Source organism: Mastigoproctus giganteus, chromosome 14, assembly GCF_048544385.1.
Source record: "Mastigoproctus giganteus isolate SK-2022 chromosome 14, ASM4854438v1, whole genome shotgun sequence".
Taxonomy (NCBI): domain Eukaryota; kingdom Metazoa; phylum Arthropoda; class Arachnida; order Uropygi; family Thelyphonidae; genus Mastigoproctus; species Mastigoproctus giganteus.
Genome location: NC_143588.1, coordinates 46,400,316 through 46,426,183, shown reverse-complemented (window position 1 = coordinate 46,426,183; position 25,868 = coordinate 46,400,316). Strand labels below are relative to the sequence as shown.

The following is a 25,868-nucleotide window of genomic DNA, read 5'->3' as shown; positions in this document are numbered from 1 at the left end:
TTGTTACTACTTTATCTTTACATTAGTCTTTATTAATCTAAAGTTACATTTAAGTAACTTTAAATGATTTTTGCTCTACTTTTAAGTATTTCTTCAAAAGCATTTAACTCAGATTTTTCACAGAATACCTCTGAATATACAGGGTGACCAAAAAATAACTTTACAACTTATAATGGCTACCATTTTGGTTTGGTTCGAATGTGACAGTGCATATTTGACCATCGAGCAGTGTAGACACGGCAAATTTGTTATGGAGCACTTAACGATTCAACAACGCATTTTTATTATTAAAACATACTACGAAAATCAGTCATAAATAATGGTGACCCTCAGAAAATTGCATCCAATTCTTGGCAGAAACAATATACCTTCCAGACCCACAATTACTCGTTTAGTAGCTAATTTTGAGGAAAGTAGTGCTGTGGCAGATAGACCAAGGTCAGGCCACGTTAGAAGTGGACGCTCAGTGGAGAATATTGAAATTGTGTGTGAAAGTGTAGCTGAAGAACTGACAATGTCCTCATGGCGACGTTCTCAACAAATTGGGATTTCATGGTTGTCTCTGCAAAATATTCTCAAAAAAGATTTGCATATGTATCCATATAAGATACAGTTGATTCAAGAACTTCAGCTTCGAGATCATGAAAGCCATCACAGTACAGTAATTCAATCATACTCATCTCTAATGAAGACCCGAATTTTTATGATAAAATCATAACGAGTGATGAAGCCCATTTCAACCTCAGTGGTTATGTTAACAAACAAAATAGCTGCTATTGGGACACTGAAAATCCACAAGTGATTCATCAGCGATCATTACATCCTCACAGAGTGACAATGTGGTGTGGAATTTGGTCAGGAAGTGTTATTGGACCTTATTTCTTCGAAGACGCTGCTGGTAACACTAACTGTGAATGGCAACCACTACCGTGCCACGATTGAGAACTTTCTATCACAGCAATTGGATGAACTGAGTTTGGAAAATGTGGTTTCAGCAAGATGGGGCTACATGTCACACAGTATGCCACAATTGAAATTTTGAAGAGAATGTTTCCACACCGATTAATCTCCAGAAGCGGTGACATTGACTGGCTGCCAAGATTGCCAGATTTAACTGCTGCAGGCTTTTTTCTGTGGGGTTATCTTAAAGGACATGTTTATGCCAACAAGCTAATGTTGATTGAACAACTAAAGAACAATATTTGAGCAGCAATAGTTGAAATATCACCTGAAATTTGTGTAAATGTTCTTGAAAGAGCTCACATTTGTGTGGCAGCAAGAGGCGGCCATTTGGCCAACATTATATTCCACAAATAATTGCAAGGTCCAAATAAAGCATTTATTTTAAAATATTTATTGTTTTGTCTTTATTATAGAGGCACCTCTGTAGCCAGGTGGGCAGGAGCAGCAGTGCGTAGCACACGCTTCTTGATTAGACCTGGGTTCGAGCCCATGACCACCAAATATGGAGGATGCGGAAAGGTCAGGGATTGACCACCACATACCCCCGTATGGCCTTAGTTGTTAATGCTCCTAAAAAAAATAAACCAAATAACAACTTTATTATAGGAATTATTTGAAATGAAAGTTGTAAAGTTAATTTTTGGCCACCCTTTAGAATATGTTATCATTATTCAGATCTCTCATATGTGGGAGTATAAGTTACAGTAGTAGTACAGATAACTCTTTATTATTATTATTATTATTAGCCATATGGTCCAAGGAAGCCCGAGGCTTATGCTGCACCAGCCAAAAAAAAAAAAAAAAAAAAAAAAAATGGGCGCCTCCGTAGCCAGGTGGGAAGGAGCAGCAGTGCGTAGCACACGCTTCTTGATTAGACCGGGGTTCGAGCCCGTCACCACCAAATACGGAGGATGCGGAAAGGTCAGCGAATGACCACCGCATATTCCCGGAGCAATATGGCCTTAGTTGCTAATGCTCCTAAAAAAAAAAAAACCAAAACCAAAACCAAGCCAAAAAAAAATTTCTGAATTACCCTGAGAGAGAGAGAGAGAGAAAGAGAGAGAGAGAGAGAGAGAGAGAAAGAAAGAAAGAAAGAAGTAGAAAGGAATCACCAAGAAAGAGAAGAATGATGATATCCAGCTCAGCACCCCAGGTTTGCTAAGCCCATACCCACTAGATGTGAGCCCCTGGACTATCAACCTTTCTTTCATTGTTTTCTTCTACACTATCTTATTTTCTGTTAAATTTGTAGTCCTAGCCAGGTGTAAGTTCTCTTTATTCTAATACTGTTTGACATAATTGATCTACCTTCCTCTTAATTTGCCATTGCACTCTATTACCATATGAATGTTGTTTTTTTTTTTCTTTTATCCCCCTAACATGATGATAATATTTTAATCTACTTTTCATACAGTTTAGTCAATTTAGTCCTACATTGGCAGCCCATCCTCATCCATAGGGAGTATGAATGAGGATGGGCCATATAGCCGAATCCCTACTAATAGTTTATACCACATAAAGTTGTGGGCATTGGATCTGGACCCCAGTCAGTTCTTCAGAAGCCAGCTTAAGAGATGTGAGGCTCTCCTCTTGGTCATATAGCCTTGGATCTTTCAGTAACTCATTTATTACAATGGAAAGCAATCTGAGTATGATTGACATGTTTTTTTGAAATAGATATGAAAACTAGCCTTGACTGTCCATGGAAGGTGCACATCTGTTGCAATGGATACTACTTTTGAAATGTGCTGTCTTAAATCTACTTACCACTGCCTTGTGTATATTTTCTCTCGCTAGTATTTGTAGGTAAGGAAACTAGCGAGAGCAGTTTCAAACATTTAGAACAGGGTGTGTGTCAAACTGGGGCCTTAGAGGGGAACAGGTATCCTGTGTGTTATCAGACACTCAGTCTAAAACACTGATGGATCCAATATCTCTCTATTACAGAAGATTTAGGAGAAGTCCGGTTGGCCTGCCTCCCTAAAATCCACTCATGCACACCTTCTCAATAGTAAGCCCTGTTACGTCACTTAGGTGGCAACGAATGTGTAGAGTGGTTCTCTTCAAGACACCTGGTCAGCGTGAAGAGGAAAAGACCAAACCCTCCAGCAGTGAGAGCACAACAATACAAATGGCCCTCAGTCCCCAGCAGCTTTCACTCTCCCTCTTACGGCAGCAAGAGGATCAGAGTGGAAACAGGGTGTTAAGAATCTCTGGGTACGACCAGGCTGCCATGCACGGAAACTGAACTTGGCCTGTTATAACGTACGATCACTCATCGGTGAAGACAGGATATTAGAGCTGGAAAAGGAATTAGAAAATGTGAATTGGAATATCATCGGTTTGGCTGAAACAAGAAGAAGAAATGAATCACTTATAAGTTTATCAAGTGGAAATCTGCTGTACACCAATGGAAACAGTGAAAGGAGTGAAGGTGGAGTTGGGTTTCTGGTCCATAAAGATTTTAAAAACAACATTTTGGAATTCAAAAGTACATCACCAAGGGTGTCAAGACTACTATTCAAGATTTCTAAGAGGTACAAGCTAAAGATTATAATGATTTATGCACCAACATCGAGCCATGATGATGAAGAGGTTGAAGAAATGTACACTGAAATTGAGAGTCTTCTAGATGAGCAGAAAACCCACTACACTATTATTATGGGGGACTTCAATGCTAAGGTTGGAAAAAGGCAAAACAGCGCAGAAAGAGGAACTATAGGAAATTTTGGAATTGGTGAAAGAAATAAGAGGTGAAAGACTTGTGAAATTTGCAGAATCTCAAGGACTGTCAGTAATGGACACTTTTTTCAAGAAAAAGGGTGAACAGAAAGTGGACATGGAAGAGTCCAAATGGATTAACAACTAATCAAATTGACTTCATCCTTACTAACAGAAGATATATTGTGAATGATGTTACCGTCCTGAATAAGGTAAATGTTGGAAGTGATCACAGAATGGTAAGATGTACACTTGATATAGATGTAGGAAAGGAAAGGAAAAAACTGACTTGAGTAAATAATACAAAGTTCTTTGAAATAACAGAGGAGGAGAAAAAGCAGTATGTACTGGAACTTAAGAACAAGTTTGAGCTTCTGCAGACTGCTCAGGACCAAGATATCGACGAGGAATATTACAACTTTCTGAAAGTGATAAAGCCCAAGAAACCTATAGGGAAACAGAAATCCAAAGAAGAAAAAATTAGTCAAAAAACACTTGTCATGATGAACCAAAGATGAAAAATGAAGAGCAAGAAAAACACTGACAGGGAGAAAATTGAGTATACTGAGTTATGCATAGCCATTAGAAAGAGACTCAGAGATGACATAAGAAGATTTAACACAAGAAAAGTAGAACAAGCATTAAGGGAAAGACAAATGATACTGAAACTGAAGAATAGCGATGGTGTACTTATAAACAGCAGAGAAGGCATAATTCAAATAGCAGAAGACTACTATAGAGAATTATACAAGGAGTGAGGGAATGATACCAGCAGTGGGGAACATGGATTGCAAAGTAGCAACACATACGACATACTCGATATTCTTCCTGATGAGGTAGAACATGCATTGAAGAAAATGAAGAATCGGAAAGCCCCGGGGGAAGATGAAGTTACTGTAGAGTTGTTAAAATTGGGAGGAAGAGACATAACACAAAAACTGGCAAGGCTCTTCACAAAGTGCATTAGAAAAGGTGTGATGCCTAAGCAGCGGAATAATGCAGTCATAGTTTTGCTGCATAAGAAAGGAGATAAATCAGAAATTGGAAATTATAGACCAATTAGCTTGTTATCCCATATCTACGAGTTGTTCACAAGGGTCATTACTAACAGATTAGAAAGAATACTTGATGAGAATCAGCCGAAAGAGCAAGCTGGCTTTAGGACAGGATTCTCAACTATGGATCACCTTCACGTAATATCACAGCTAATGGAGAAAGCAAATGAATATAAAACACCATTATGCCTGGCATTCGTGGATTATGAAAAGGCATTTGACTCCATACAGCATAAGGCAATGTTTCGGGCACTGGAAAGACAAGGCATAGATACTCCATATATTATGATTTTGAAGAAAATATATGAGAGTGCTGCATCCTTTATTAGACTAGACAAAGACAGTAGTAAATTTAAAATTGAGAAAGGAGTTCGACAAGAAGACACAATATCTCCGAAGCTGTTCCGCAGAAAGGAGTCAATGTGAACGGAGAGTACCTAAACCATTTACGATTTGCAGATGACATTGTGGTCATAAGCCACGATCCCAAAGAATTAGTGGAAAATCTTAATCAGTTATGCAGAGTTAGTAAGGATTTTGGACTAAAGATGAATATGGCTAAAACAAAAGTAATGATGAACAAGTATGCCACGGAAAGGGAAATATTGATTGAAGGAGCAGTATTTGAAAAGGTGGAGTCATATACTTATCTGTTACAAGTTATTAGCTGTAATAATGATAAATGGCTGGAAGTCACGAGAAGAATAAATTTTGGATGGATAGCATTCAGGAAATATAGTCACATACTGAAGAGCAATATCCCAGTTTGTGTGAAACGTAAAATAATGAATCAATGTATACTCCCCACCATGACTTATGGAAGTGAAACTTGGGCACTCAGCAAAAGAATGGAAGAGAAGCTGAGAACTACACAGCGAAGAATGGAACGAATTATACTGGGAATCAGACTGTTAGATAAGAAGAGAAACACATGGATTAGGCAGCAAACTCAAGTAAAGGACATTCTTATCAAAACTAAAGAACTAAAATGGTCTTGGGCAGGACACATAGCTCGAAGACATGATGACAGATGGACTAAGAAAATAACAGAATGGTACCCAAGAGGAGCTAGAAGAAAACCTGGAAGACAAAGGCGGAGATGGATAGATGAAATTCATGAGTTTTTGAGTAGTAAATGGATGGCCAGTGCTCAAAACAGAAGGAATTGGAAAGTTGCTGGAGAGGCCTTCATCCTGCAGTGGATTGAAAATGGCTGATGATGATGATGATGTGTGTCAAATTAGTGGCCTGCTACTGGTTTTTTTTTTGCAACCCGTGCCACCTCCATGGAAAATAATGACATTTCTGAAATGCGTTATACTACTTTCTGTGATTGCACAATTTCCAGAAATTTCCCTTGTCTATTTAAGCGATCATTTTGCATGCTGATAGTTAGTTTTACTGCGGCTTTCATACTGTTCGAGTCAGTTACACTATAATGTGAGTAAGCTAATATTTGTATTGCCATTTGTTTCTATTTAATAAAGTCAGTAAGCAAACAGTTTTGTGTTGTGACTCTTATATACACATGATTCCGAAGTGATGTTGCTTTCCAAGCCAACCAGAAAAAGAAGGTTGTTGATGTGAGGGGTGCCAATTCCAAGAAAGATGGAAATTGAGTTACTTTTACACAGAGGTAAAATTATGTGTATTATTTGCAATGAATCAATTATTGTCATCAAAGAGTACAATATTAAACAACACTATGATACAATTCACAAAGAAAAATTTTCCTGCTTCAAGGGTAAATTAAGAGAAGAAAAACAAAAGGATATGAACTAACTTCAAAGGCAGCAAAATGTAATTACAAAAATTAATGAAGGCAGTGAATCGGTAGCGAAAGCCAGTTATGAAATCAGCTATTTACTGGCAAAACATTCCAAACGTTTCAGTGAAGGTCCTGTGATTAAGAAATGCATGATAAAAGTGGCTGAAAACGTCTGTCCCAGAAATGTGAAAATGTTCCAAGAAATTTCATCGTCAAGAAACACAGTGGCTGAAAGGATAATCGAGATGCAGAAAACTTGTGTGAACAACTGCAGGAAGCATCCACAATGTTTTTCAGTTATACTTGATGAAAGTAACAATATTCAAGACTTGGCACAAGTTGCACTGTTTCTTCAAGCCTGCGATGACAATTTGAAAGTAACTGAAGAGTTTTTGGAAATGATTCCCATCCTTGGAATTACTACTGGGGAAGACATTTGTGATGCTGTATGGAGCATTCTGGAGAAATACAATCTTCCTCTCAAGAGACTCGTGGCTGTGACTACTGATGGCACTCCAGCGATGACAGGCAAAGTCAAAGGATTTGTGTCAACACTAGAAGCAAAACTGAAGGATGAGTATCTGGACAAATAAACATTGTAATCTTTCAGTGCATTATTCATCAGCAGGTATCAAGACTGTGGCCAGAACTGTGAACTTTATCCAGTCCATTGGACCGAATCACCACCACTTTGCTCTCCTTCCTAAGGACTTGGAAAATGAATTTGAAGGGCTGCTGTACTATACAGAGGCTCATTGGTTGTCTTGCCACAATATACTAAAGAGGTTTTTCTTTACTTTTGGAAGAAATAATACTGTTCCTAGAAATGGAAGGTCAGCATGTATCACTTCTGAAGGATCAGTCTTGGGTACAAGATCTGGCCTTCCTAGTAGATATTACAAGTCATCTAAATGATCTAAATATCAAACTACAAGGGAAAGATTAGTTGATAACAGACTTGCACGATGCACTGGCTAGTTTTCAGAAAAAGTTGATTTTGCAGTAAAATCAATTAAAAGAGGATACTCTGACTTACTTTTTTATGTGTGAACAGTTGAAAAATCAGAGTCAAAGTTATACCTTTCAAAATATTGTCACAGAATAGAAAAGATTAAAGATGAATTTGATAGGTGCTTTAAAGATTTCAAGGAGCACCAAGAAGATTTTTCTCTTTTCACAGGTCCTTTTTCTTTTAATGTCGAGAGAGCTCCCATTTCCATACAAATGGAACTAATTGATCTGCAGAATGACTCAAGTATTCAAGTATTCAAGTATTGTTGTTTTATAGAGCGGTTACCAGGGTTGCCCCTATATGCCGCTGTGTCGTCTAAAAGCATTTAAGCTGAGCCAGCAAAGAAGAGAAAAAAAAAAAAAAAAAAAAGAGGAGGAGAAGGTAAAGAAAAGAAATTTTTAACTTTTGAAAATAGGTTAGAAAAAGAAAGATCTAATAAAATGTTTGTCCTTTAATGTAGTGTGAAGTGCAGGTTATGTTGCATGTTGTATGCTGGCTCCTGGCATTTAGCAGTCCAGTGGCAGAACAAAAAGTTCGTCTGCCACCAGACTCCCATCCCTAGCCACGTGGAGGCAGCCAGGAAAATTCTACTATATTGATGCGCGCATCATATGTGAAAGGAAATAGAGGGAGAGAAAAGGGAAATTAGGGAGGGGGAGGGGGATAGTTAAGAAGAGGGCTAAGAAGAGACGCCCTCTGAAAAAGAAGATAAGAGACAATAAAAGAGTGGACTTGCAGAATGCAATTTTACAATTTTACAGTTTTTATACAGTAATATGGTAATTTCCATATTTTAATTAAGTAAAATAATTGTAGCTAAAACTGGATTAATACATTATGTATATCATTCAATATTTACAGAAGAATCAACCAGAGACACAAAACTATACAAAGTTAATGGAACTGGAATACCCGAAAGATTCCAGGCAGGAACATCTAAGTAAATAGCCATAACCTACTCAACAAAAATGTTTTTTTTTTTTTTTTTTTTTTTTTTTTTTAACTAAATTATGAAATTATGAACTAAATTATGAAAAGCCACTGCTGAAAACACACTTGGTATTCAGCAGCGGCAGAAATTGAATAAACAACACTAAGTAGTATAAACTTCTTGAGAAGGCTATAAGTAGCCACAGCTGAGAACAAACCTAGTATTCAGCTGCAGCAAAAGCTAAAATTAGACTTTAAATAAATCCAGAATACAACTGTCAAAATTATGGCCAAGATTAAAGTAAAATCCTAACAATTAACTATGTCATATTTAAACATACAAAACAGCCTCCTGTAGAGAAATATTAAATCTACAAACAAAATAGTTTAATACGTTTTTTTTTTTTTTTTTTTTTTTTTAACAGAGAATTAATTATACCACTGTTGAGAGACACACTTGGCTCTCAGCAGCAGCAGAAACTGAAAGCACAACACTAAATAAAATAGTTGGTTAAAATAAGACAATAAGTACAAAATATTTAAAAACATATTTACAACAAGAGAGATAATCAAAATATTAAAGCAACAATCAAAATACAAAGGAGATCACGATTGCGCACACAGGAAAGCTTTACAAAGTAGTAGAAATTAGATGTTTTCTTCTTTTAAAAAGAAGATCTGCAAAATTAGAAAATGCCCTGTAATTATCCAGATTTGAGATCAGGAGAGGAAAATCAGAATCATCATATACATTTGTCAATAATTGTAACGGCTGTCTAATATCAGCATAAAGGGCGCACTCCAGAATAAGATGATTGACTGTCTCAACAGCACCACAACTGCATAAAGGAGAGTCAACCAGGTGAAATTCATAAAGTTTGGAGTTAATGCTCCCATGACCACTACAGAGAAAGAGAAGATATAAACCTGGAGAAAACCAATGGCGAAGCTGAAACAAGGAGACCCTGGGGATAAATTTATATGGAATGCATCCCTTAGGGGAGGCATCCCAATCGGTTTGCCAGGCTTGGATGAAAAGACTATTCAGTCGTTTACTTTCTTCTTTGTATGTAAGAGTTAAATCGTTGGAGAAAGGACCTAAAGAAGATTGTAGATTTCTACTTTTATGGTATTTCAAGAATTGGAAAATGCAGAATGACTCAATTTTAAAAGAGAAATACCGAGAAGTTGGGATCCCAAAAATCTACTTGTATTTAGGGAAAAATTACCCAGAGATAAAAGTTTTCCGCCGCACAAATTCTATGTTACTTTGGAAGCACATATTTATATAAACAACTGTTTTCATGTATGAAAGCTTACAAAGCAGCCCACAGATCAAGGCTAACTGATGCCAATCTTTCTTCCATAATGAATGTTGTCTTCTCAATTTTTGACCCCCAATCTCGCAAAGCTGGCTGCAAGCAAACATAGTCAAGTATTTAGCAAAAAAAAAGCTTAGATTACTTAATTTCATGTATAATCCCTCGTTGAAATATTCTATTATCTGGAATAAACTTGCTTTTCATTATTTGTTGTTTATTCAGGCTTTTATTTCCATTCAATTAGTTATTAGTACATTCTGAGATGCGAGTATCAATCAGCAACAAGCAACAACTGAGCAATTAAAAAGAATATTTAGGCTTAGCAGTTGCAAGGTTTGTAGGTCCGTGTGCGGCCGGCGTGAAGTACACTAATATGGGAAATGGCCCGCAGCCCAAATGAGTTTGACACCCATTATTTAGAATAATGTAATGTCTGTACCTTAATCAAGACACCATAAAAAGCTACAGAGAATGAATATCACTTTCTCATTTTCCACATGACTTGATATTGTTGCTCATTTTCAGTATTGTCTTTTACAGTGTTTAGACTTCATAATTCCTTAATGAATTTGAATATTTTGTCTTTATTCTCAGAATTTTTGAATAAGTGTGGTGTGAAATTTCCAGAACTTCTTTAATATCATTTCCATGAATAAATAATTAACAATGTAAAACAATACTTTAGAAATTTTGAAGCCAATGGTAACCAAATACACTGTCCAGTCAAAACATTATAACCTCCTGCCTGATAGTGGGCTTTAGAAAGATATACTTACATGTTTTATTGCATTCATGTATGTTAGCATGTTATTGTATTTTATATTTTATTTTATTTATTTTTTTTTTTATTTCTAGCTTGCTCCTCCGAAAACAATTATCTTTATGTTTCATTCCTATAGAATTCTGACAGCTCTCAAGATAATCATCTAGAATGTCACGATAGACATCAATATTCAATTTTTGTGCACAGCCCAGCACAAGTCACATGAAACAAGTCCAGACCTTTATCCTACTACTCAAACCTCTCTGTGGATACAGTGCAATGCATGACAATTTTTTTACTGCATGGCTTGACCAACTGTGTTCATGTGATGCATATGGTGTGACTGATCACTTCACATTACTTACTGCCTCTGCTGCAAGGTCAGTTTTTCTCTGATGAATTTTTATTGTACTGTAGCTGTTGACTGGAGTTGAGGGCCAATAGTGTGATCGTGTGAGTAGCTGCATGCATTGCTGTCCCATCATGTGCATTGACCTGCAGGTATTATTTGGTCCAGTGGCTAGCTCCTATAGCTTGTGTTTCTGTTATTGAGCTCAGCAAGTGCAGTTTTGTAATATTCTGTTATGACACGTTTCAGCTTCTGATAGTCACTGGTAACATTAGCATTAGTAGATGCATATGATGCAAGAAAGTAAGCTTATGCAGCATCAGCCAAAAAAAAAAAACACTTCCATTTCACCCCTCTATTCGTTCGAAATACCTGTCCAGCTGAGCCTTAAATTTATTTAGACTGTCTACTTCCACAACAAGGGATGGAAGTCTGTTCCACCAACCAACTACCCGCTGGCTAAAGGCAAACTTCCGCACATCTATCCTACATCTGTCTTTCCTCAATTTGAATTTATGCCCTCTCAGGTGATTATTCTGAGCAAGAGGAAAAATCCCATCAGCATTGAGCATGCTCAAACCATTCAAGGCTTCATACACCTCTATCAGATCACCTCACCAGTGATCTGATAGAGGTGTATAAGCCTTTCTTCGTAAGAGCAATCCTTCGTTCCATTCACTAATCTTGTTGCCCTTCTCTGTACTCGTTCCAGCAGCTCTACATCCTTCTTGAAATGAGGCCTCCACACCTTGAGTACTGTATACAGTACTCAAGGTGTGGCCTGACCATTGCCTTATACAAGGGAATAATCACCTCCTTATCCCTACTAGAAAAATTCCTGTATATCATTGACAAGACACCATGAGCTACTCTTGCAGCCCGTCTGCACTGCTCAGAGAACTTCATAACTGCCTTCTCAGACTTTTGGTGAATGTTAGTATTGCCATCTCTCTCTCTTCTAATGCTCAGTGATGTTTCTATTAATTTGTTCTGAGCAAGCAGGTCACACTGCTTGTTCTGGTTGAAGTGTCGGAAATAGTGAAGAACTGAGCAAGCATGTTAACCTGCTTGCTCTGTTTTTCAGTGAATAGATATAATTGAAGTTTCACATCCCACTATAACATCGCTTTAGAAGTGTGAGATTATTCTTTGTCTTCTCCTTGTCCATTCCCAATTCTATTTGCTTTCTCATGACTTCAGTGTGTTTTTCTATATCCTTCAAAACCATTGCAGCTGTCTAATGGCTGTGAGTTCCGGAATGGCGTCTCTGTTGCAGTATAGTGTACTTGCCGCTTTTGACTCAATTTGAAGAGGTTTGAATGTGACAGTCATCCAGAGACTGGAGAAATTCTTAATGGCCTCTTCAGTTGGTGGAGGTGGGGGTGAAAATTGTGTTTGTTGATATCAGGTGGAAGGAGTGTTCCCGTTGATTTATTCCAGGTTTTCGAACATGCAGATCAGCCCATATTTACAAAAATAATGCATAGTAAAGATCATATCTGATGAAGTCTGAACTAGTGCAGTACGACCAGAGTAGCTGATGGGTATTCTTGAAGCATCACCCAATTTGAAATGGGTCATTGTTGACATGTGTTGGAATGTGATGCCACAGCAGCTTACACACCATTAACCCCCCCCCCACCCACCCCCAGTTCATGTTGAACAATAGATTTTTTATATTGCTATTATTTATAATATGTTTTTATTTTTAGTTTGGACTGTATAACGAAATTTAGCCAAATTATTTTAATGACTAATTCCTGAAATTAAATTTACAGCTTTCCAATTGGTTTCATCAACTTGCTTTGCAAGGAGGGATTGCTGGGACTGGTGGTGTTGGTGGTGGTGATAAAGGCCCACCACCTTTTGATGCATTTCATTACTTGCAGGCTCATGTAGTAAGTGTATATTTTTCTAATCTTGATCTGCTCTTTTCATAATATTAATTCTGTTATACATATATATATATATATATATATATATATATATCCAATATTTTAAATAAAATAAAATAAAATAAAATAAAATAAAACATAAGCCAGTAATATGGCAAAAACTGTAGAGCGAAAATTAACATAAAAATAACCCAAATAAACAAACGAACGAAAAAAAAAATAGACATAATAGTAATTCATATAATTCTTTATATGTAATACACACTTTATGTAATACACATAATTCTTTTTTTCGTTTGTTTGTTTATTTGGGTTATTTTTATGTTAATTTTCGCTCTACAGTTTTTGCCATACTACTGGCTTATGTTTTATTTTATTTTATTTAATTTAAAATATTGGATGTATTTCAGCTTCATATGGAGGAATTGCATGTCGCTGCCTCTAATGAATGCCTAATTATTTATTTATATATTCACTTTATTATAATTTATGTTAATATTTAATATAATTCAATGATAGTATATATATATATATATATATATATATATATCAGTTTTCTAATAATAATAAAAAAAAATTGTACTTTTAGGGACAAGTTGGACCAAGAGGAACACCTGGGCCTTCTGGTCCTTCTGTAAGTTACTTAATAATTTTTAGTAAATAGTACTTAAATTTAAAAGTATGATGGCCATTTTTTATGTTAAGAGGTTCTAAACACATCTTATTGGATAATAGGAGTTATTAGCAGTATTGTGTTTTTAATTTACATAAAAATATACATCTTTCAGTAAATAAAAAAACCCAAAAAGAAACAACTTTAACTGTAGAAATAAGTTCTTAATTGAATATTCAAATAAAAGTAATATATTTAAGTGACTATAGATATATTGTGAAAAATTTATTTAACAATATCCGTAATATTTAATAAATACTTTAAAATATGGGAGATGCCGAGTTAAATTTTTGAGAGAAATTAATTACTTAATCCTACTGATCATATAATATTGGATCAAATAATATTATGAAGATTTGAACATGTCATCTGCAATCCGTAGCCAGGTGGGCAGGAGCAGTAGTGCGTAGCACATGCTTCTTGATTAGACCGGGGTTCGAGCCCATGCCCACAAAATACGGAGGATGCGGAAAGGTCAGAGAATGACCACCGCATATCCCCAGAGCAATATGGCCTTAGTTGCTAATGCTCCTAAAAACCAAACAACAACAAACTGCAAATTTTCTCTCTCTCTCTCTCTCTCTCTCTCTCTCTCTCTCTCTCTCTCTGTAAGCTAACCACAGTGTTGTTTCTTCTTTACTTAGGTTGCTGCTATCAAAAATTTTTACTTCCTCTCCTCAGTGCCTAAAATATATAAAGGTAAAAAAAAAAAGATTTTGCTGCTCATTACAAAAAATTTTAATATGTTCTATTTTCATTTTATTTTCATTCTATCAGAGTATCCTTTTTTTAATACTTTTTATTCTGCAGCAATACATAGGCATAGAAATTCAGGTGGTAGATGACGTTCATCAACCGGTGAAATACCACCACTTTGCTTATTGGAGGCTTGAAGTGGTAAAACCCATGTTTAGTCTCTAGAGCAAAGTTTCCAGCATCCCCCTCCCCCCATACTTCTCCTTCAACCCATGCATGGTACTAAATACTATAGGTTTGATACCTTTCGTGTTTGGGGTTTTCATAAAAAAAAAAAAAAAAAAAAAAAGTTTATTGATACATAGCCAGGTGTGGTCTCCCCGAAGAATTATCTGCTTTGTGTATCAGTCATGTATAGCCTGCATCAAATTTTATTATATTGCTTTTCATTACTTTCTCACATCTTTAGATTTTGTTTTTCATCAAAATCCCCCCCCCCTATCTGATGCATGCTACTTTATTGTAATCATTAAATTAATCATTTATTTTTACTTTTCCTTTGTAGCTTCATCCCATCTAATTGTCTTTTTAATTCAGCCTTTAATTTCTTATAATTTAATGTTTCTCTTAGGTTTTTTGTCTTCTTTTGCTGTCATCCATCCCTAATACTTCTCTTTCTTTCTATCCTTTCCCTATTAGTGTGGCACCTTGTGCTCTTTACATTTCCATCTGTCAGTTCTTTCTTTCTTTTGCTTAATTTCTTGTATCCTTTGTTGCTGCCTCGCACACTTAGGTACATTTTCCATATAGCCTTTATACTATAACTAAATACTCATTACTTTATTTATATATACAGTACCAAACTCCTTATCTGGAAAGCTTGATACCAAAGGATTTTTGGAATTTCTGGATTTTGGGTCCTTAGCAAGGGAAATTACAAAACATGCAAAATAAATAATTAAAAATTTTATTTAAGATTTACTTTATTTAACAAGTGTTACTAAATACAAATTTTAATACCACTATAATCAAGTCAACTAACTAAGCAGCAGAAATAAAAATTAAAATTATTTATTCACAAAATAAAAATAAATGCAGTACATATCCAAAACTTTAAGTGCAGGTAAGTATGAAAAAGTATATAATTAAAGATAATAGAACCTATATAAGAACAGTATAATTAAAATATACTAGAATCTCAGTATTGAGGGATTCAAAATTTTTTCCTCTCAAATATCAGTACTTTTTATAACGAACATTAAGTATTTCGATGTGTATTAAAGCATTGCAACTTCAGTATAATACAGATGTTGGGGATATGTTTTAAAACTAGCATTATAGTCTGAAATAAAATTTACCTATTTTTAATATAAATATTCAATGATCTAAACAAGCATTTTTATTGTGATGATTTTTGTGCGTGCATGTGTGTGTGTTGCCTTTCATATTTCAAGATGCTCTTCTCTCTCTGCTCATTCTGTAGGATTGCTAAGTGGGAGCAATGAGTGCATACCATTTTATTGTCAGCAAATGTGTGAAAACTGCCTGAAAACTGCCCTATGAAAGAATATGTTTGTATTTATCTCTTATTTTCACCACCTAAAGAAAAAATTTCTGTATTTTTATTTTCATGAAACAAAGATAATAAATTTTATTATTATCTTTTTTTCGTGAAAATAAAAATATTGACATAGTTGTTTCAGTTTCTCCCTACTTGGGGTGGGGGAAGTAAATGCTGTGTGAAACCATGGCTGTTAACTGCAGTTGTTTAGTGGTAAGAGGAGTAGCAAGGACTAAAAGATATACTGGACTCTTGGAAGGGTGGTATTCTTACTTAGCTAGTTATTTTTGTTTAAATAGTGACCGCAATTGAAACTTACCTCCCTTTTTGATCTCCATTTGATACCACAAAGTTACAAAGCTTAATTATAGAATAAAATGTATTGATATTCATTATTGCAGTTTTTTTTCAGAAAGACAAAATTGTTATTAGCTTCTTTCAATAAATAAATTGTATGATATTAGTGCCAAGCGGGGTTGGATAGTGGTCCTTCTGAAATTCCTTTCAAAACTCTGGAACTGAGTTTTGAAAGGGATTTCAGGCTAACAATTGCAACATGAAGTTTTAATTGACTTTAAAAATGCAACAAAAGAATTTCAATGTAAAGTTTTTAACTAAGAAAGAAGTAGATTTTCCTATTTTTTTTTTATTGCCTCTCTAACTGAAGCTAGATAGGCGAAAAACTGACCTCTTCGGTAATTACTATGGAATAAATCTTGTTATTTATAAAAGCTTGGTGTAAGGGAATACAATAGCTTGGTGGTCCACACTGTGAACCCACTGCATTAACTGGTTCTCCCTCCATGAGGTATGGAGTTGCTACTATTTGTGTCTATTGTGAAATTTGTGTGTTTGCTATAAATTGCATTTTTTTATATTCCCCTTCTGGGACATGATCACTTTGGGATCACAGTATATCTGAAACTGTAGTATACTGAGGCACAGTATATCAGGATTGCACTCTTATTTAGCCCTGATAAAAATGAACTAAAGTCAAGTAATGGTTTGGAATTTTTTTAAACTGCTCAAGGGGGTGATATGCTCTGAAGTTGAAAGCATCCTCTTATGTCAATGGTAAAAATTAGACATATTACTATGCCATTACCAATTAGTGCAGTAGGTTGCAAAAGATTTTGTGAAACATGGCCATAACATGTATGGAAGGTTTCATTACAGTGAAAGGAACCTTCCTCATAATCTCTAGCAGTATGTTGCTATAAGTCATCAAGGAAATGCTGTATATGCCATGGAAGAATAAGGAGGATGGCAGATAAAATTCAGTAATTTACACATTTATTGAATGTAGTTTTTTCCTTCAATAAATAAAAAGAAATGTTATGGAATGACATTTATGGGATGAGCATAGTAGCCATTAAAATTTCATGAAAAATCTATTATTAGTCTTCCATGTTCTCATAGACATGTGGGTGGAGTAATGCTAGAGTGGTATTACATAATTGGATTTCCAAAAAAATAATGAAATAAAAAATATGTATTTTGCAGACTTTTGGGATTTTAGCTCCTTCCAGATTTTGAGATTCTGAATATGGGGTCCCATACTGTATATATAAACATTTATGTACATTTGTTTTAATTTCAGGGTAAGTTTTCACATATGATTACTATTATCTTTAAATAAATACATTAATGACTAAGCTGTATTGTTTTTCCAGGGTCCTCAAGGATTTCAGGGTATTAGAGGTGAAACAGGAGAGGCAGGACCACCTGTAATTATCTTTCTTTCTTTTGAGATATAATTTTAAAATTATACATTTATTATTTATAACAGTTATTTAATTATTAATGTTGGTCTTACTTAAAAAGTTTTATTTTCATCATACCTAATACTCTCAGTTGTCCTTTTATTGTTAGTAAAATGGAATTTTTCTTCTGGAAGACTTGTGCAAAATTTGACTCCATAAATTATGTCTTGTTGGAGATGTTTGTTTACTTGTCTGTTTCTGTATTCTTCAGTAACTGTAACTGTGTCTGTTTCTGTAACTGCTAAATTTTGCTTTTTGTTAGTGCATTTGTGTGTTCCAGTTCTTCAACCACCTTAGAATTAATTGTTAAGATAAATTCTTCCACTTTGTTTTGAATTGCTTCATTATTTTTCATAGCATCGAGTCATTCATGTATTTACATAATCATGTCTATAATCTTAGTAATACTGCAGTGCTAGCCTTTTGCTTGCTGACTAGTGCATATGTATGTTCATTGGTTCTTCAACTATTCAAGATTAAATTCTGAAGCAATATTTTGAATTATTCCATTGTATTTTTTGCCATCCAGAGCTGTTCGTGTATTCATCTTAATCATGACTAAAATTTTGATAATATGGTTAAAGCATAGTTTGTGCTGAATATTCTGGAAAACTGATAATCATTTAAAAACTTTAATAAAACAAAATGCACTCATACAAAGATCATATAAAAGTTGAATTAAAATAAGGTGCCTCCATAGCCAGGTGGGAAGGAGCAGCAGTGCGTAGCACACGCTTCTTGATTAGACTGGGGTTCGAGCCTGTCGCCACCAAATATGGAGGATGTGGAAAGGTCAAGGGAATGACCACCGCATATTCCCGGAGCAATATGGCCTTAGTTGCTAATGCTCCTAAAAACCAAATAACAAACAATAACAAACAAATTAAAATAAAAAAAAATACCCACTTTCAAAATGTTACCAGCTTGAGGGGTAAAAAACTGAAGCTAACAGCATGACAAAGGATAACAAGCATAACAACATAATGAGGGTGTATCACAGTGTTTTATACTGTTATACACCTTCATCTAACTGATCTGTAAATTAGTATTAGCATTTAGTTGATGTACCAACAAACCCAACAACAACAACAAAATTAGCATTAGTAGTGGAATATGATGCCACTATTAATGCTAACACAGCATCAGCAAAAAAAAAAATCTTCTCATTTCACCTATCCATTCACTCCAAAACGTTTGTCCAGTTCTTCCTTGAATCTATTTACGCTATCAATCTACACAATGATAGGTGGAAGCTTGTTCCAGCAATCAACCACTCACTGGCTAAAGACAAATTTCCACACATCTATTCTGCAAAGAGCAAAATATGAAAAGAGAGAGGTTTGATATCTATCCAAAAGCTCTGCAAACCCTTTTAATCAAATTTAAAAGCAGTGTTGAGATAACCTTTTTTTAATTTTGGGTTGTATAAACTCATAACTCAAGCAAATATTGGAGCTTATTGGAGGCTTGAAGTGGTGGAACCCATGTTTAGTCTCTAGAGCTAAGTTTCGGTCAACCCTTCCCTATCTCTTCCATCATGCAGTATGATTGATGACTTTTGAGGTTATGATGAACATTGTGGCGAGATCCAATATTCCTTACATTTCGAGGGTACAGCTCTAAAACGGTGTTCGCAGGCCGGCCGCTAGTTAGTACACGGGACCGAACCTATTGTTAACTCACTAGGAGGCTTCCGGATCAGCTAGTGTATAATCTTGTTACCTCTACTCTGCCAAATAGTGACTGGAGGGAGTCCGAGTAGTTTGCATGTGGGGAGCATTGTCGAGGCCACGTTATGTCAAGGATCTGGGTATATTCTTACCATGTGTATGCCATATCCAAAAATTTCATTACTTCATACAGCATGTCTCACCCACTTTTTCTTACTATTGAATACACCATGAATTGTCAAACTAATAGAGCAAGCTTATCTGCAAAAAGATCTAAACCTCCAAAGCACTTCCTAATTCATTTCACAAATATACGTGGTCTCAATCTAATCTGAACGATGTCCATTTCCACTTGCAGTCTGCTAAACCCCATGTACTTTTTCTGACAGAATCTCAGTTATTGGTTGATTCAACTACTACTCATCTCAGATGCCCAAATTATTCACTGTATGATTCCTTTTGCCTCAAAGGTGGTACTTGTGCATACGTCTGTTCTGATATTCCCTGTTAGAGACTTGGCAATTTCGAATCTCTTCTCTTTGATCTTCTCTGGCTTAAAATCTCTTTACCTCATTGTGTCAAATTCATTTGTTGTCTCTACCATTCTCCCACTCCACTAATCACTTGGAGCTCTTTGACTTCCTCTCTTTGCAACTTGACTTTCTCCAGTCCAACTTTCCTAACAGTGAGGTAATTTTCCTTGGTGATTTTAATGTTCACAACTCCAGCTGGCTTCCATTTTCTAGTCACACCGACCCAGCTGGCCGAGATGCTGAGGCTTTTGCAGTTACTAATGATCTTGCACAGATTGTTCATTTACCTACAAGAATATCGGACAATCCTAATCATACAGCCAATACACTTGATCTTTTTTTCACAAACAACCCTCCTATGTACATGGTAAAAGTGAGAGGTCGTTTAGGCACTTCAGATCACAACTTGGTGATTATCTCTTCTCCAATGGAACCTTTATATCATGGCTATTCCCAACCTCGTGTTGTTTGGCATTACAAGAATACAAAATGGTATGACCTGCGAGACTTCTTTTCTTCTTTTCCTTGGTCGGATTACTGTTTCAAAACTTCTGATGTCAACGTTTCCTTAGATCGTGTCAGTGAAATTATTCTTGTAGGAATGGAATCCTTTATCCCACACTCCACTTTAAAATCTCGTCCTTTATTTAAACCTTGGTTTTCCAATAAATGTGCTAAGGCTGTTCAAGAGAAGAATGTTGCATATCGTAAATGGCTTGTTTCTAATTCTTCAGTTTCTAATTCTTTCATTTTCATTTTCAACGATCGTAAAGCAGTTATTAATCAGTCCAAACTTGAGTTGGAACAGGCTAAGAGTAGAAAACTTGCTTCTTGCCCTAATGGTAGCCGAGTATTCTGGTCTCTTGCCAAAGCTATTGGCTGCAACTTTTGCCCATCTCTGCTCCCACCTCTGTCCAAACCAGATGGTTCTGTTGTCACTTCAGCCAAGGATAAAGCTGACCTGCTAGCATTCCATTTTTCTTCCAACTCGTGTATTAATGATCTTGGTAAAACACCTCCCACCATTCCCAACATGCTCCATTCAATGTCCCCTGTGGTCTTCCGTTAAAAGGTTGTCAGAAGGATTTTGATGAATCTTGATGCTAAGAAAGCTCCAGGTCTCGATTGTATTTCTCCACTTGTTCTCAAAACCTATGCTCCTGAACTTGCTCCTATTCTTTGTCGCCTTTTTTCACTTTCTTATTTCCAAAGGTGTTTTTCCTTCTGCTTGGAAATTTGCTCATATCCAGCCAGTTCCTAAAAAGGGTGACAAATCCCTCTCATCCAATTATCGTCCCATTGCAATTACTTCTAGTCTTTCTAAAGTAATGGAGAAATCAATTAACTGCCAACTCTTATACTACTTAGAAACCTTCCATTGATCAACGATCGCCAGTATGGATTCCATCAGTATGGATCGCCAGTATGGATTAAGTTAATTAATGATTCATCTTTAACAAAGTCCCTCCACTCGCTGTCTCATAGACGTACTGTTTCTGCTGCATGCCTCTTCTACAGATACTTCCATGGGCACTGTTCTTCTGAATTGGCTTCTATAATTCCCACTCTCTTTTTCAAAACAGTCCGAACACATGCCGCCACCAGCAACATCCATTTACTGTCCAACTCCAAACTCACAGAACCAACTTTTCATCTTCCTCGTTTATTCATTCAACTGCCATTTTCTGGAACAACCTTCCTTCATATGTATTTCCTGAAAATTACAGTCTTCAGAAGTTCAAGTCCAATGTCAACAAATATCTTCTTTCATCTTTTCAACCTCCAACCTAAGCATGGTACTAAGTACTATAGGTTCTAATACCTCTCGTGTTTGGGGTTTACATAAAAAAAAAAAAAAAAAAAAAATAGTTGATGACAGCAAAAATTTTTTGAAGGAAGGAATGAGACTTGAACATAAGATGAGAGGTAGCTGACTGAAATAGAAGTGGCCATACTTTACCATTCTCAGCCTATTTCCAGACTCGCATGTCGACCGGGCTAGCTAGGTGGGTAAAGTGCCTGCCTGGCAACCCAAAGGTCGTGGGTTCGAATCCCGCCTCAGGCTTGGATCAGAGTAAAAATGCAAAAACTTTGGGATGTGCATTATGGCCACAGAAGCTGATGTGCCAACAATTAACAAAAAAAAACAAAAACAAAACTCGCTGATTTCCTAGCTGTTAGCATGTGGTCTCTAGTGATAATTACTTGTCAAAACAGTGATAAGGGGGTTGCCTAATGTGAGCTACTGTGTGACACGTGAAATTAGAATGTTGAATTATAAAATAGTTATTACAGTTTTGGCCCATCCAAAATTGAGAAAAGTATGACTTTCTCATCCTTATAGTTCCATTGATAGAAGATGAATAACCAGTATTTTTGTAGATAGCAGGATTTAAACTGCCTAGTAAATGCAGTTTTGCCCAAAGCAAAACTTTACCAAAAAGTTTCCCTGTTAATTTTAATTTTAGCCTTTAGTGTTAATTTTAGCTTTTTAAGTCCTTCTCTTCTGGCTTCACTGATAATCGTTTTGTGAACTGAATTTAAAAATTATGGGTTTGAGTTAATCTGGATTGGGGACGGCAGAGATATTTTTTTGGCTTTCTTCTCACTAAGACTGAATTAGTCAGTTGCTGGTGAAGGTTGACAAAAAATGCAATTTTTTTCCTGTCAGATTGGAAGAAAATGGTTCTTAAAGTCAGGTAGTTTTCTCTTGAAGTGAATTAAAAATCCCCATAATGCACAGTTAATGTGTTAACCTTTTAGTAATGCCATTTGTTTGAAAATAGTACAGTATCAAGATAATTTGTGGTAATATGAAATTTGTTTTGCTGTGAGCAGTAAGAACATTGCATTTGTTAAGCAGTTTAAATCTTGCCAGCCACAAAAATGAAAAATTTGATGAGAATGTCCTACTTTTTCATAATGGAAAAAGCCACTGTAGCATTAGCATTCTTTACATACTACATAGCAGCGTGTAGTACTGTTTTGTCATGGAATTGTTACTAGAGATTGCCTGCTGATGAATAACCAGTAAGTGCTGGAATATTTTGTTATAGCAATGTGTCATTTCTTAAATAAATAGCAGATCGTTTTTGTCAAATGATATGCATAAAAGTAGTGTGTGTGGTATCAAGGAAACTTTTAGTAACATAAAAATGATTCTGTCATGAGCATCTATTCATTCAATGCCATGCTTGATTATATTCATTCTGATAGTATGATTTTCGATCAGGGAATGATGATACCTATTCTAACTGTTGAGCAAAACTAGTTATTCTTTTGTGAAGGGAGAAAAAATTTTGTTCTCCATAACTGATCTCACAAAAAATTGACTTTTGCATTCTTGCTTAAAATTGGTAAATGAATTGTTATGGATGCTGCATTTAAAAATAGCAAGTAGACTGTTGAAATGTTTTAGGAATATACTTTGCTTATAGTTCCATTGAAAATGAAGTGCATTAAACATCTAGTGAAGAAGTGCACTTTACAGTTCTTTACCAGAAGAGGTTCATCACATTTTGAACAGATCATCAAGTAGCATTATACATCATGCAGAATGAATCAAAACTGCATATGAAGTCATATCTCTCATTTTTATTTATTTTTAATAAAATAATATTATTTTATTCATATTTTAAATTCTTACTCTCATGACTACCTGTGTTAAAAAAATAATTATTACTGCTCTTCAACAAAGTCCTAGAATTTTTTTTAAAGCAATATAAAATATTGTTTAATCAGAAAAAAAAAAAAAAAAAAAAACCTAGCATACAGCTGCCATCTGAGAGAAAAAAATTCAGCTCTGTATAGTTTAATACTGTTTCATTTTCCAGGCAGTTTAATTTCTGTCAGCCACAAAAACAAGAGTGGACAAGAAAGTCTTCCTGCTTTTCATAGTTTTTTTGTTTCATTTTTCAAACAATTCATATTGGTGAAATGTAAGCTATATTTTTTTTCCATAAGGGTATCCTTCGTTCTGTATTATAGATTGCAACAATTGTAAAGTAGTTATTAATCAATCCAAAACTAGATTTTGAACAAGCTGAGTAGAAAACTTGCTTCTTGTCCAAATTGTAGTTGGGCATTCTGATCTCTTGCCAAAGCTAAATTGTCAACGCCAGAACTTGTCAGTTTTGTTGTGAAAAAGACTGCAACTGTTTTCCAATCTGTACTTATACCCGACTATTGTGAGAAGACTATCGTTACTTATTTTCGGCAGTATCCACCGAGAATAAGTAACAACAGTCTTCTCCATTGGTGAAGCTTTACTTATTCGAGGTAGTGCAATATCATGGCAACTCACTGTGAAGGTATTCAAAATATGAGATATACTTAAATGATGCAATAGCACTAACTTATACATTGGTACTTCTTCCTCTTAAAACCTGATGGTTCTATTGCCTACACAGCTGAAGATAAAGCTGACCTACTAGTGTCCTCCTTTTCATCTAGTGTTTGTATTGACAATCATGATAAGCCACCTCCTACCATTCCCAATACACTCTACTCAGTGCCTCCTGTGGTCTTTCATCAAAAGGATGTCAGAAGAATTTTGAACAGTCTTGATGCCAAGAAAGTTCCAAGTCCCAATAACATTTCTTCAATTGTTTTCAAAACCTGTGCTTTGAGCTTGCTCCTGTTCTGTGTTGCCTTTTTACACTTTCTTATTCCACTGGTGTTTCCTTCTGCTTAGATTTTTTTTTATCTCCTGCCAGTTCCTAAAAAAGGTTTACAAATTTCTCTCATCCACTTATTGTCCCATCCATTAACCACCAACTCTTTACTATCTGAACACTTTCCATCTTATCAATGATTACCAGTATGGATTCCATCAGTGTCAATTCACTAGTGATATATTGGCTTATGTTATCCCGCTATGAAAAATTCATTAGAAAAGTTTGGTGAAACTCAGGCAATTACTCTTGATGTCTCTAAGGCTCTTGATCGCCAGGTGGGTAGGAGCAGCAGTGCGTAGCACACTTCTTGATTAGACCCGGGGTTTGAGCCCGGGACCACCAAATATGGAGGCTGCGGAGAGGTTAGGGAATGATCACCGCATATCCCCGGAGCAATATGGCCTTAGTTGCTAATGCTCCTAAAAACCAAATAACAAACAAACAGGCTCTTGATCATGTTTGGCCTGATGGTCTAATAAACAAGCTTCCATCTTATAGATTACCGACTGTTTTCTGTGACTGGTTACCAAATTTTCTCTCTCTCTCATTGCTTGCTGCAGGTAATGGTAGATGGCTCTCTGTCTTATGACTTTTCCACTAATCTTCCCTGATCTTCCCCAAGGCTCAGTTCCTTTTCCCACTCTTTTCCTCTTGTATATTAATAAACATTCACTGACTGGAAATCCTGTCCATAGTTTTTCTGATGATAGCACATTGCATTCCACCTTTCAGTTTGAGAGACTTTGCCCTGCACAAACAGCTCCATTCTCTCAAATATCCACCACCAATTCCTTAAATGCTGATTTCCAGGTAATTGTCAAGTGGGGCAAAGATAACTTAGTTAATTTCAATCCTTCTAACGCTCAGTCCTTTCTTATATCTTGTAAAAAGAAGTGTACTTTAGCTTATCTTTGATGACATATGATTATTCTTCCTTTTGGAGGGAATGGACAGTGAAATAGGAAGTGTTTTTTTTTTTTTTTTTGACTGATGCTGTATAAGCTTGCTTTCTTGATTCATATGCCACTACTAATGCTATGCTTATCTTCGATGACTCTCAAATTTCTAAGCAAGATTGCACATCTCTGTTAGGGATTACCCTGACTTCTAATCTCTCTTGGCATAAGCACATCACAAATATTGCTCCCTCTGCATCTAAATAAACTGGGTTTTCTCTTTAGCTCTCAGTGTTGCTTTTCTTCTAAACAACTTCTAACTCTGTACACATCTCAAACCTGGCCCACCGTTGGATATTGTTCCCACATCTGGGTTTATGCATCCTAAACCTCTCTCAAGTTTCTAAACTCTGTTCAAAAGAGCGCAGTCAGATTAATTAATGACCTATCTTACAAAGTCTCTCCACTTTGTTTTACAGGCATTCTCTTTCTGCTGCATGCCTTTTCTGTAGATACACAGGCATTGTTCTTCTGAACTGGCATCTATAATCCCCCCTTCCCTTTCTTCCGAACCAGCCTGAACACGTGCCACAACCAGTCAGCATCCATTTACTGTAAATGT

General features: G+C 35.8%; 1 protein-coding gene across 1 annotated transcript in view; it reads left to right on the top strand.

Annotated features, from left to right (window-relative positions):
* The window catches only part of LOC150075107 (uncharacterized), a 617,581-nt gene that overhangs the window by 90,762 nt on the left and 500,951 nt on the right, over positions 1–25,868 (top strand). Inside the window, exons 7-9 of the mRNA XM_090388926.1 lie at positions 12,662–12,781; positions 13,368–13,412; positions 17,382–17,435. Of these exons, the coding sequence (XP_090245052.1) occupies positions 12,662–12,781; positions 13,368–13,412; positions 17,382–17,435 (219 nt within the window). The remainder of the gene's footprint in view (positions 1–12,661; positions 12,782–13,367; positions 13,413–17,381; positions 17,436–25,868) is intronic.